General features: G+C 41.1%; 1 protein-coding gene across 2 annotated transcripts in view; it reads left to right on the top strand.

Annotated features, from left to right (window-relative positions):
- Positions 1–12,657, top strand: part of LOC120530821 (extended synaptotagmin-2-A-like) — a 35,308-nt gene that overhangs the window by 3,326 nt on the left and 19,325 nt on the right. For both annotated transcript variants that reach the window (XM_039755459.1, XM_039755458.1), the window contains exons 3-5: positions 848–1,127; positions 2,888–2,929; positions 5,271–5,402. In XM_039755459.1, coding sequence (XP_039611393.1) covers positions 848–1,127; positions 2,888–2,929; positions 5,271–5,402 — 454 coding nt within the window. The remainder of the gene's footprint in view (positions 1–847; positions 1,128–2,887; positions 2,930–5,270; positions 5,403–12,657) is intronic.

Here is a 12,657-nt window from a genome sequence, read left to right as displayed (position 1 = left end):
TGTGAGTGAGATCTGCATAATGTCTTAAACCAAGCTATACTAATCTAAACAAGTAACCCAGTATTGAAACCTTTGGTACCACTACATGATAGACAAGTTGTTTTTATCACATCCATTGTTGTTGTTTTTCTTGGGAAGTCTTTAGAATAATCCAGGGTCTAACATTTTGAATATGTGACTATGCACTATTTTATCTGTTGATTAAAGCAAATTAGTCCAGACCATGAATGTTTCAAAATGTATTTGACAAACTTTGCTATATCACAGACAGGAACTCAGGAAATTTCATTGTGAACATGTCTATTTATATGTCATACAATAGTCTGTCTTTAAGAGGGAGAGATGAAGCACTTGGTTTTCATTTGCTGCACAATTGTTTCTTTGAAATTGTATATACATTTTACTAGAAGGTTTTGAAAGAAAGAAAAAAAAACTTTCAGTAGTTGGTAAGCATGAAAGCACTCATCATCACTCTATAAATCCTGTCCACTGGTAATGATTTCCATTTTCAGGGTAGCATGATGACAGTCATCTTTCTTTACAATTTCTTGGTATATAGTGGATGCAATAAGAAGTGAAGCAAAATGACACCTTTTATTGTCAAAGTGAAGAGATTGCTTTTACAATATGCAAGCTTTTGGGGCAGCTCAGGCCCCTTGTTTAGGCAACTTGCCTGTAATTAAAAAAAAACCTCCTAATTTAACAGTCATTTTAAGAGAAGATAGAAATCATTCTCTGATTAGGAAATCAAGAGGAGTAACTCGTAACAGTTGTTGTACTCTCCAGAGAAGTTTTATGATTCTTTAAACATTATATTTACATTACTTTTACCTTTTTTTTTTAATAGGACACCAGGACTAGAGGGACCCTTAGAAACTCAAACTGCTTTGAATGCGACTGAACCAGAGATACAGAAACCCTCCACCGCATCCCGTTGCCAAGCTTTGCTTTACATTGTATGTCCACTGTGGGTGGTGTATGTAATTGGATACTTTGGCTGCAGTTTTCTGTGGGTCATTGTAGTGGTCATTGTAAAACTGCAGTATTCCTGGAGAAAGGAAGACAGGGAGCAGCAACAGCAACAAGCCCTACAAGATGAAAATCTGTCTGACGGGCAGCCTTCTTGGGTGAGTGTGGCACAGAGTGCTTGGCATGCTTTTGAGAAGGCTTGTAATTTCTTAGAATAATATAATCAGTATTTCATTTAAGGTGGTAAGCGTTTAAAGGGAGATTTGTAGAGTACAACAAGTTACCAGGTCAGTTTGAAGAATTTTAATAGTAATTCACAGAATAGGATGGAGCCAGAATTCTGTTTTCTGTATTGCCACCTTGCTTAAATTTCTGTCATTCCTGTTTTTAGCCCCAATAACCCTGAGCAGGTGACAAATCCCAGGCAACCCTAAACCTTTAGAAATGTTTCCAGCTGTTTTTATGAACACCACAAACAGTGTAACAGAACCTCATTGTATTCTGTCTAAGCATTCCTGGTGGACTTTGGCTTCTGATAGATGTTGCATTGTCAGTCTTAATTTCTACTTAACAGTGACCAAAGCAGAGGGATAATATGGATTGCTGCTTTTACAATAATCAAGGACAATCTCTAAAAGTTTCATTTGCCTAATTTTAGGACTTTATTCAGAAACCATGTGAAGTCAGGATACTGATTAAATGACATAGGGTTGCTAGCTCTTTGTGCCACCTAGTTACAAACTGTTGTCATTATTCTTATGCTGATTCTAATTGTACATACATCTGAAGGACTTCTATTTCTAGTAATTTAGGACATGTCAAATTAAACATCACTATGTGAACAGAGCATGTTCTTACTTTGAAGATGCCCATTCTAACCCAAACCTTCTTCACTTGGCAGGTCACTCTATATAATATTTCAATGTAGTTTCCTCTGGGGTATTTTATATAACTTTTCAAAAAGCTTAAATACTAAAAATACCTTAATTGTTTAAATAATATACAAGTTTCATGCCTTATATAAGTTACTTTTCCACTTAAATCCCTATTGCTTCATTAAAAGTTGCCTGAAGACATGCCAGTTTAAATTGGACTCTTATTTTTCATAAGTGCAGTGTTATAAATTCAGGTTACATTCTTGGAAGTTCAGTTCATGCATTAACCATTGTGACATATAGGGAGTGCTATCATCCCCTTGAACCCTTGGATCAAACGTCAGACACCAGATAAAAGTCCAAAAGTTGAATTTATTATAATAAGTGCACAAAGCACCCCCCTCTCCACAATACTCGTAAACAAATACAATTCTCTAATCAATAACAGTCCTCCACTCTCCCAGATACGTTGCCACCCTGCCACCCAGCTCAGTTCATTTGTCTGGGATTTCCCAAAATCCTTTATAGTCCTTGACCCGGAAGTGTTTAGCTTGTCTCAGTTCATGTGATTGGTAATACTTCCGGGTCAGATAAAAACTCTTCTTTTCCATCCCGGAAGTACGTCATTTTCTCTGTCCCTGTGACCCGGACGTACTTCCGGGGAATAGGGAAAATACAAATCTCTGAGCCTCCCTGCAGCGGCCCCCATGGTATCCAGCAGGGCTGTGAAGGAAAACTCCAATATCCATGATGCCCTGCTGGAATTCGGGGCACCTCCATGCTGCCGGAAGGGCTCCATATGGCAGCGTGGGAGTATTGGCCGGAATGAATGGTCGGCCATAGTTCACACCATGAAAACAGAATACATTTACTATTTATATATTTATTAATGTCTAGTTATGATTAACCAGTCTCTAAATAAAGATGTTAAAAATAACAGTAAGACTAATAAGGCAGCAGTATCTATAGTCGACCATGGAAATCCTTTGAAACTCCTGATGTTTTCTGGAGTTTCTAAAGTTTGCATGTGTTTTCTTTTGTAGGTTGCTGTGCCTGATCTTGAGAAGTCAAAATGGTTTAACAAGGTAAGTTAGACAAAATTCTGAATTTTGTCATTTGTTGCTGATTGACTGACACAGCAGCATTGCTGGCATAAAGGCTAGTGTGTTTTTAGTTGACAGTAAACAACCCTGTACTTGTATGTATGCAATGAAATCAATGAACATCACTGTGTTTATATCCATCATATTTTTATTAATTCCAAATGGTTTAAATAAAAAAAGATACTAAGCCTTAGAATGGATTGGTGTTCCATCCACAGTTAGTTATTGCATTGGGTCTGTTGCTGCTGACTATTTTGAAAAAAGAACATATTGCTGTAATTTAATTCTTCAGTTGGTTCAGAGTGGTATATAAAAATCAAATCATTTAGTACAGGCTGATATGACCTGTTAAGCCTGCAGAGAGACCTGCATAAGGTTCCTCAAGCAGTCACACAGATGCCAGAACTAACAAAACAAAATGCTAGCAGGAAGTCCCTCTAGCTTCACCTTAATACATGTGTTGCTTCTTCAACCAGGACAGGAATCCTTACTGTATGCAGGACCACTTTTATGTTCTACTACCCTATAATGTTTTGCATGTACAAAATAACAAGCCATGGATTATAAGTAACATCAAGGGCCTTTTGAACCAGGAGAAAAGGGCTTTTAAAGGCGGTGATCAGCATGAGCTCAAGCGCGTGCAGAAGGAACTCCAAGTCCAGCTCAGGGCGGTGAAGGAGCAGTACAGGAGAAAGCTGGAGCAGAAGTTGCAGAATAACAGCATTAAGGAAGTGTGGGATGGGATGAAGATCATCACTGGCTGCAGCTCAAAGCGGGGTGCCACCATCGAAAGACACGTGGAGAGAGCAAACCAAATGAACATTTTCTTTAACAGGTTTGACCACCCTAACCCACTCTCACCTCGGAGTACTGTATCCTCAAACCATCCTTCTGCTGATACCAGCATAGGAGAGACATCACCAACCTCAATTACAGCAGCGCAGATGAGCAGAGAGCTAAAAAGACTAGGTGCCAGCAAAACAGCGGGTCCAGATGGAGTATCGCCACGACTGCTGAAGGCCTGTGCGCTGGAGCTGGGGAGTCCTCTACAGCGCATCTTCAACCTGAGCCTGGAACAGGGGGGAGTCCTGAGACTTTGGAAAACATCTTGTATCAACCCCAGTCCCAAAGGTATCACGTCCTAGTGAGCTGAATGACTTCCGGCCTGCCGCTCTGACGTCACATGTGATGAAGACCATGGAGTGGCTGCTGCTTCACCACCTGAGGCCACAGGTCCACCGCACCCTCGACCCTCTGCAGGACTATCTTATTGATAGACCTCAGTATGTGCGTCTTGGGAACTGCAGGTCTGACATTGTGGTCAGCAACACAGGAACGCCGCAGGGAACTGTACTTTCTCCGGTCCTGTTCAGCCTATATACATCAGACTTCCAATACAACTTGGACTCCTGCCACGTGCAAAAGTTTACTGATGACACTGCTATTGTGGGCTGCATCCTGAGTGGGCAGGAGGAGGAGTATAGGAAGCTAATCAAGGACTTTGTTAAATGGTGTGACTCAAACCACTTACACTTGAACACCAGCAAGACCAAGGAACTGGTGGTGGATTTTATTAGGCCCAGGCCCCTCATGGACCCCGTGATCATCAGAGGAGACTGTGTACAGAGGGTACAGACCTATAAATACCTGGGAGTGCAGCTGGATGATAAATTGGACTGGACTGCCAATACTGATGCTCTGTGTAAGAAAGGTCAGAGCCGACTATACTTCCTTAGAAGGCTGGCTTCCTTCAACATCTGCAATAAGATGCTGCAGATGTTTTACTAGACGGCTGTGACGAGTGCCCTCTTCTGCACGGTGGTATGCTGGGGAGGCAGCATAAAGAAGAAAGACGCCTCACACCTGGACAAACTTGTGAGAAAGGCAGGCTCTATTGCAGGAATGAAGCTGGACAGTTTAACATCCATGGCAGAGCGATGGGCGCTGAGCAGGCTCCTGTCAATCATGGAGAATCCACTGCATCCACTGAACAGGATCATCTCCAGACAGAGGAGCAGCTTCAGCGACAGACTGCTGTCACCGTCCTGCTCCACTGACAGACTGAGGAGATCGTTCCTCCTCCACCACACTATGCGACTCTTCAGTTCCACCCGGGGGGGTAAATGTTAATATTATACAAAATTATTGTCTGTCTGTCATACTTTCATTGTTATCACTCTTTAATTTAATATTGTTCTTTATCAGTATGCTGCTGTGTGAATTTCCCCTTGGGATTAATGAAGTATCTATCTATCTATCTAACTGATGTGTTGTTGACCTGAAGGCGAAAACTGTCAAAAGAGAAATTTGTTTTTGTCCTTAGATTTTAAAGCAAGCGTGGCCATCATCATGCCGCTACTTAGAGAAGATGATTGTGGATAGTGTGACTTCACATCTGAGAGATAACAAGTTCCTGAAAATGCTGAGATTCACAAGGTTTAGCCTTGGAGATAAGGTATAGTATGTATTTGGCTTACCCAATTTTCCAACAAAAGTCCCCTTCACCTCTTTCTCTCTCTCTCTCTCTCTCAATCTCTGCAGATCTCTGGGCATCTCTACCACTTTGCCCATGATTCTTTGCTCTAGTTCACCTCCTAACTATAAAATTATTCAAACACAGTCTTGAGAGTGGCTTTTAAACTTCTGTAACTTTGCCAAGAAACATTTCTGGGTACAGGTGGGTCTGTTGTGACTCAGGGCCACAGTTCCCTTTTGTGGCTTCAGAAACAATTATAACGCTGATGCCTTGCTGGAACCAGGGACGTCACCAGCTTTAGTAGCACTTATTAGGGGTAATGCTGATTAAGCTGAATGCTCAAAAATAGCAGGGAGATGGGGTTTGGTCTGCCCCTAATGGGTTTTCACACAGTCTTGCCTATGGTTATGGAGAAAGACACATTCCTTGTACTTTTATTTAAAAGGGAGAAAATCTGCTAGTAATTTTCTCTAGCCCTACCTGGCCTGAATATCAAGGGCCAGATAGGGCAAGGAAAGCATGTGCATGGAGATAAAGAACCAAACCATGATTACATGTGATTGAATCCAGTAAAAAGGGCTGTGCCCCAGTACTGAAGGACATGTCTAGCTGAATTAAACAGATTCTTCCGGAGTGCTTATTCGTTTCTGATTCTCCCACTAACCAGAAAAAGAGGATCGATTACAAATATACAGAACTGACTCAAGTCACTTCAGCTACAGTCCTCTCTTAGCTTCACAGCCTCTACTGCTATACCAGTTGTTCCACTTTGGCAGCTGAGCTAAAAACTGTTTCATAATTTCTCTAAGATCCTTGTGACCCATGCAGCAGTCTGCACTGTAAAAGATGACAGGCTGCTTTATGCTATGTGGTTGGACAAACTCTGAGAACTGAGCTCTCACATGTGAGCTAGTGCTCTGCTCACAAACCCTACTTGATAATAGCATTCAAGTCAATACTGAAGGACTGCTGAATAATGTACATTTTATTCATCACTATATGCAATTGTTTTTCTTGTACTGGTGTTGGTAAGTGCATGTATTTCAAGCTATTTATACCAGTGTTTCCCAGCCTCAGTCCTGGGTGCAAACTGTGGCTGCAGGTTTTTGTTCCAACCAGATTCTGTTTTTAATTGGACTCCTGGGATAATTAAGTGATATATTATTTCCCAAGTTCTGTGTTGTGGAAACAATATAGAAATAAGAAAACTAAGTTTTGTAAAATATATATATATATATATATATATATATATATATATATATATATATATATATATATATATACACTCACCTAAAGGATTATTAGGAACACCTGTTCAATTTCTCATTAATGCAATTATCTAATCAACCAATCACATGGCAGTTGCTTCAATGCATTTAGGGGTGTGGTCCTGGTCAAGACAATCTCCTGAACTCCAAACTGAATGTCAGAATGGGAAAGAAAGGTGATTGAAGCAATTTTGAGTGGCATGGTTGTTGGTGCCAGACGGGCCGGTCTGAGTATTTCACAATCTGCTCAGTTACTGGGATTTTCACGCACAACCATTTCTAGGGTTTACAAAGAATGGTGTGAAAAGGGAAAAACATCCAGTATGCGGCAGTCCTGTGGGCAAAAATGCCTTGTTAATGCTAGAGGTCAGAGGAGAATGGGCCGACTGATTCAAGCTGATAGAAGAGCAACTTTTACTGAAATAACCTCTCGTTACAACCGAGGTATGCAGCAAAGCATTTGTGAAGCCACAACACGCACACCCTTGAGGCAGACGGGTACCACTCATCTCCACTACAAATAGGAAAAAGAGGCTACAATTTGCACGAGCTGACCAAAATTGGACAGTTGAAGACTGGAAAAATGTTGCCCGGTCTGATGAGTCTCGTTTTCTGTTGAGACATTCAAATGGTAGAGTCAGAATTTGGCTTAAATAGAATGAGAACATGGATCCATCATGCCTTTTTACCACTGTGCAGGCTGGTGGTGGTGGTGTAATGGTGTGGGGGATGTTTTCTTGGCACATTTTGGCCCCTTAGTGCCAATTGGGCATCGTTTAAATGCCACGGGCTACCTGAGCATTGTTTCTGACCATGTCCATCCCTTCATGACCACCATGTACCCATCCTCTGATGACTACTTCCAGCAGGATAATGCACCATGTCACAAAGCTCGAATCATTTCAAATTGGTTTCTTGAACATGACAATGAGTTCACTGTAGTAAAATGGCCCCCACAGTCGCCAGATCTCAACCCAATAGAGCATCTTTGGGATGTGGTGGAACAGGAGCTTCGTGCCCTGGATGTGCATCCCACAAATCTCCATCAACTGCAAGATGCTATCCTATCAATATGGGCCAACATTTCTAAAGAATGCTTTCAGCACCTTGTTGAATCAATGCCACGTAGAATTAAGGCAGTTCTGAAGGTGAAAGGGGGTCAATCACCGTATTAGTATGGTGTTCCTAATAATCCTTTAGGTGAGTGTATTACTTTTTCACACAGGGCCATGTAGGTTTGGATTTTTTTTCTCCCTAAATAATAAAAACCATCATTTAAAACTGCATTTTGTGTTTACTTGTGTTATATTTGACTAATGGTTAAATGTGTTTGATAATCAGAAACATTTTGTGTGACAAACATGCAAAAGAATAAGAAATCAGGAAGGGGGAAAATTGTTTTCACACCACTGTATATATATATATATATATATATATACGTATATATGTGTATATATATACGTATATATGTGTATATATATATACGTATATATGTGTGTATATATATATATATATACGTATATATGTTGTGAACGCTGGCCCCGGCACAGACAGACGGACAGCATATTTTGCCCAACACACTGTTTATTTACAATTATTATTATGTACAAAAGTCACGTGCACTCACAACCCCAGCGCCCTTGGCACTGAATCCCCCAAAGTCCAGGGCCCACAGTCTCTGTGCCTTTGTCCTGGCCGCCTCCTGTCCTCGCTCTCCAGCTCAGTCCGCTTCCTCCCGACTTCCACCAATGACTGGAGGGAGGCGGCCCCTTAAATAATGCCCCGGATGAGCCCCAGGTGTTTCCGCCCTTAGCCACGCCCAAGCGTGGCGGAAGTATCGGCCGTCTTCCTGGCAGCTCTCCGGGTGCCACACAAAGTCTTCCCCGGCACTTCCTGGTGTGGCGGAAGTGCGGGCTCCGGGATAATTAAGCACCGGGCGCCGCCTGGCGGTGGCCACGGGTCCCTACAGGGCTGGGCTTCAAAGCCCTGTACCCAGGCCCCTGCCTAACCAGGACGGACGCCCCCACTCCGTCTGGAGGAGGCACTCGCCCTCCTCCGGTCCTCAAGCGTCCCGGCGGGCTCCAGCCCCAACCGGCAACCGCCCGGGATAAACCGGCATCGGGGCGCCGCCTGGCGGTGACCACGGGCCCCTACAGGGAAGGGCTTCCATGCCCTCAACCCGTGGCCCCAACAGAACCAGGACGGACGCCTCGCGGTCTGGAGGAGGCACAAGCCCTCCTCACGTCCTCCTGGCGTCCCGGCGGGCTCCAGCCCCGGCCGGGGGGCCACAATGTGTATATATATATATATATATGTATACGTATATATGTATATATATAAATACTGTATGTATATGTATACTGTATATGTATATGTATATGTATATGTATGTATGTATGTATGTATATATATATATGTATATATGTGTATATATTGTAAAAGGCGCTATATAGCGCCCGACCCGGCACAGACTTACGCAGAGGCACGTGTAAAACAAACACAGGCTTTATTGGTTTTCTTCAGCCATGGGGCACGCCTTCCCCGTGTCCCACAGGCCCAACACAGTCCCAAAAGCACAAAACAGACTTTATACAACCCTTCCTGGCACCACCACCCCTCCCAGGCAACCTCGTCCTCTTACTCCCAATTCTGGCCCTGAATGAAGGGAGGTTGGCCTGTTTTATAGCCCACCCGGAAGTGCTCCAGGTGCCTGACCAGCTGGTCTTAATTGCACCTCCGGGTGTGGCTGGTAAGTCGTCCCTTGTGGCGGCTGGCTCTCCGCAGCACCCCCTAGCGGCCACCCCATCTCCCAAACGGGCTGTAGTGGACTCCATGTCCCATGGAGCCACGGGGGAGAGTGAGGAAGGACCCACGGCCAGGGAGACTGCCCCAGGCCCGGGGAAGGTATTACACTGTCCATGGTGGCTCCCCCGGGACGTATGCAGCAGAGGCGTCCCGGCCGGGCATGGGACCTGGCTGTCTGTCACAATATATATATATATGTATGTATATATATATATATGTATATACTGTGTATGTGTGTGTATATATATATATATATATATATATATATATATATATATATATATATATATATATATATATATATATATATATACTGTGTATATATAATATTAAAATATACCAAGCAGTTATATGGGAATAATGTATTTATTTCTTTTTAACATGTAGAGAAAAGCCAAGCAAAATGACACCTTTTATTGGCTAAATAAAAAGATTACAATATGCAAACTTTCGAGGCAACTTAGGCCAGATGTAATCTTTCTTTTTATCAATATTTTTATCTTGATTTTCATTCTACTTTTCTAGGTGTTCTAATTCTTTAATTAATCCATTATTTACTAATTAGTGGGTCTAATGCTAAAGTAGTTGCGGCCTTTGATTATTCAGTGTCGTTTGCCTGGGTGTCTGCTCTGCTCGTTTTTAAATGTCATTAATAAGATACAACAAAGGGGAAAACTGCACAGAGAAAGGGCAAAATATAATGAAATCAACAAAAGAGAGTTAAGCATTTAAATTAAATTAAATTTAAAGCAGAAATATTTCTACATGTCTTAAAAATGTAAAAAATCACGCAGTTGTGCTTTTCTTAATGTACAATAAAATTAAAAAAAATACCAGCTAATTAAATGCTATCAGGTGTTGTCGCTGATTAGGGAGCTGGTTGGAACAAAAACCTGCAGCCACAGTTTGCCCCCAGGACCGAGGTTGGGAAACACTGATTTGTACAATATATAGTGTGTGTTTGATGGCTTTACTAAATACAAATGTAATTAGAAATTCTGTTATCTTTATGGAACATGGCAAATAAAAATACTAATTGTGATTCTGAGATATTTAATGCATGTTATGAGATGTTTTTATTGACTTTGAAGAACAAACTTAAAAATATAATACATTTTGTTTGTAGCATACCTAATGTTGAAATCAAGTGATATATTTTTCATGTATTCACCCATCCATCTATGTATCCAATTTTTAAATCACTTATTTAATTTGGAGTCATGTTGGGTTGCTTCTAATCCTAGCAAGCACATAATCTAAGGTGTATGCCAGCTCTGAATAATGGCAGTTTTTAAATTATGTGAGATAACAACAACAACAACATTTATTTATATAGCACATTTTCATACAAAAAAGTAGCTCAAAGTGCTTTACATAATGAAAAAAAAATAAAAGACAAAATAAGAAATTAAAATAAGACAACATTAGTTAACATAGAAAAAGAGTAAGGTCCGATGGCCAGGGAGGACAGAAGAAACAAAAAAAAACTCCAGACGGCTGGAGAAAAAAATAAAATCTGCAGGCGTTCCAGACCATGAGACCACCCAGTCTCCTCTGGGCATTCTACCTAACATAAATGAAATAGTCCTCTTTGTATTTAGGGTTCTCACGAACACTCTTGATGATGATGGTCATGCAGACTTCTGGCTTTTAATCCATCACTGTTGGAACATCAAGGTGCTTTGAGTAGATGTGCCACCACCAAAAAAATACCGGAAAAAGAAACAGAAGAGAGAGTAGGGGTTAGTACAGATTTTAGTGCCACCATGAATAGTTATTATAATGAATTGATATACAGAGTATCAGGATTAAATTAGTGAAGTTATGAGAAGGCCATGTTAAAGTAATGTGTTTTCAGCAGTGTTTTAAAGTGCTCCACTGTATTAGCCTGGTGAATTCCTATTGGCAGGCTATTCCAGATTTTAGGTGCATAACAGCAGAAGGCCGCCTCACCACTTCTTTTAAGTTTTGTTCTTGGAATTCTAAGGAGACACTCATTTGAGGATCTGAGGTTACGATTTGGAATATAAGATGTCAGACATTCCGATATATAAGATGGGGTGAGATTATTTAAGGCTTTATAAACCATAAGCAGAATTTTAAAGTCAATCCTGAATGACACAGGTAACCAGTGTAGTGACATCAAAACTGGAGAAATGTGTTGATTTTCTTTTCCTAGTTAGGATTCTAGCAGCTGCATTCTGCACTAGTTGCAAACGATTTATGTCTTTTTGGGTAGTCCTGAGAGGAGTGCGTTACAGTAATCTAGTCGACTGAAAACAAACGCGTGAACTAATTTCTCAGCATCTTTCAGTGATATAAGAGGTCTAACTTTTGCTATGTTTCTTAAGTGAAAAATGCTGTCCTAGTGATCTGATTAATATGCGATTTTAAAATTTAGATTACAGTCAACAGTTACCCCAAGCTTTTTACCTCAGTCTTGACTTTTAATCCTAATGTATCCAGTTTATTTCTAATAGCCTCATTGTATCCATTATTGCCAATCACTAAGATTTCAGTTTTCTCTTTATTTAACTTGAGAAAGTTACTATTCATCCATTCTGAGATACAAGTCAGACATTGTGTTAGTGAATCAAGAGAATGGGTCATCAGGTGCTATTGATAAGTACAGCTGTGTGTCATCAGCATAGCTGTGGTAGCTCACGTTGTGCCCTGAGATAATCTGACCTAACGGAAGCATGTAGATTGAGAAGAGCAGCGGACCCAGGATAGAGCCTTGTGGAACACCATATCGGATATCAGTGTCTTTGAGTTGTAATTAGCACAACTAACAAAATTTTCTCCCTGCCAGGTAGGATTCAAACCAATTTAAGACACTGCCAGAGAGGCCCACCCATTGACTAAGGCGATTTCTAAGAATATTATGATCAATGGTGTCAAATGCAGCACTCAGATCTAAGAGGATGAGAACAGATAAATGGCCTCTGTCTGCATTTACCCGCAAGTCATTTACTACTTTAACAAGTGCAGTTTCTGTGCTGTGATTTGTTCTAAAACCTGACTGAAATTTATCAAGAATAGCATGTTTATTGAGGTGGTCATTTAACTGCATAATGACTGCCTTCTCTAGAACTTTACTTAAGAAAGGCAGGTTAGAGATGGGTCTAAAATTTTCAAAGCAGAGGGTCAAGATTATGTTT

Source organism: Polypterus senegalus, chromosome 6 (assembly GCF_016835505.1).
Source record: "Polypterus senegalus isolate Bchr_013 chromosome 6, ASM1683550v1, whole genome shotgun sequence".
NCBI classification, from domain to species: Eukaryota; Metazoa; Chordata; class Cladistia; order Polypteriformes; family Polypteridae; genus Polypterus; species Polypterus senegalus.
Note: the sequence above shows the minus strand (reverse complement) of the source record. Positions and strands in the feature narration are given on the sequence as shown.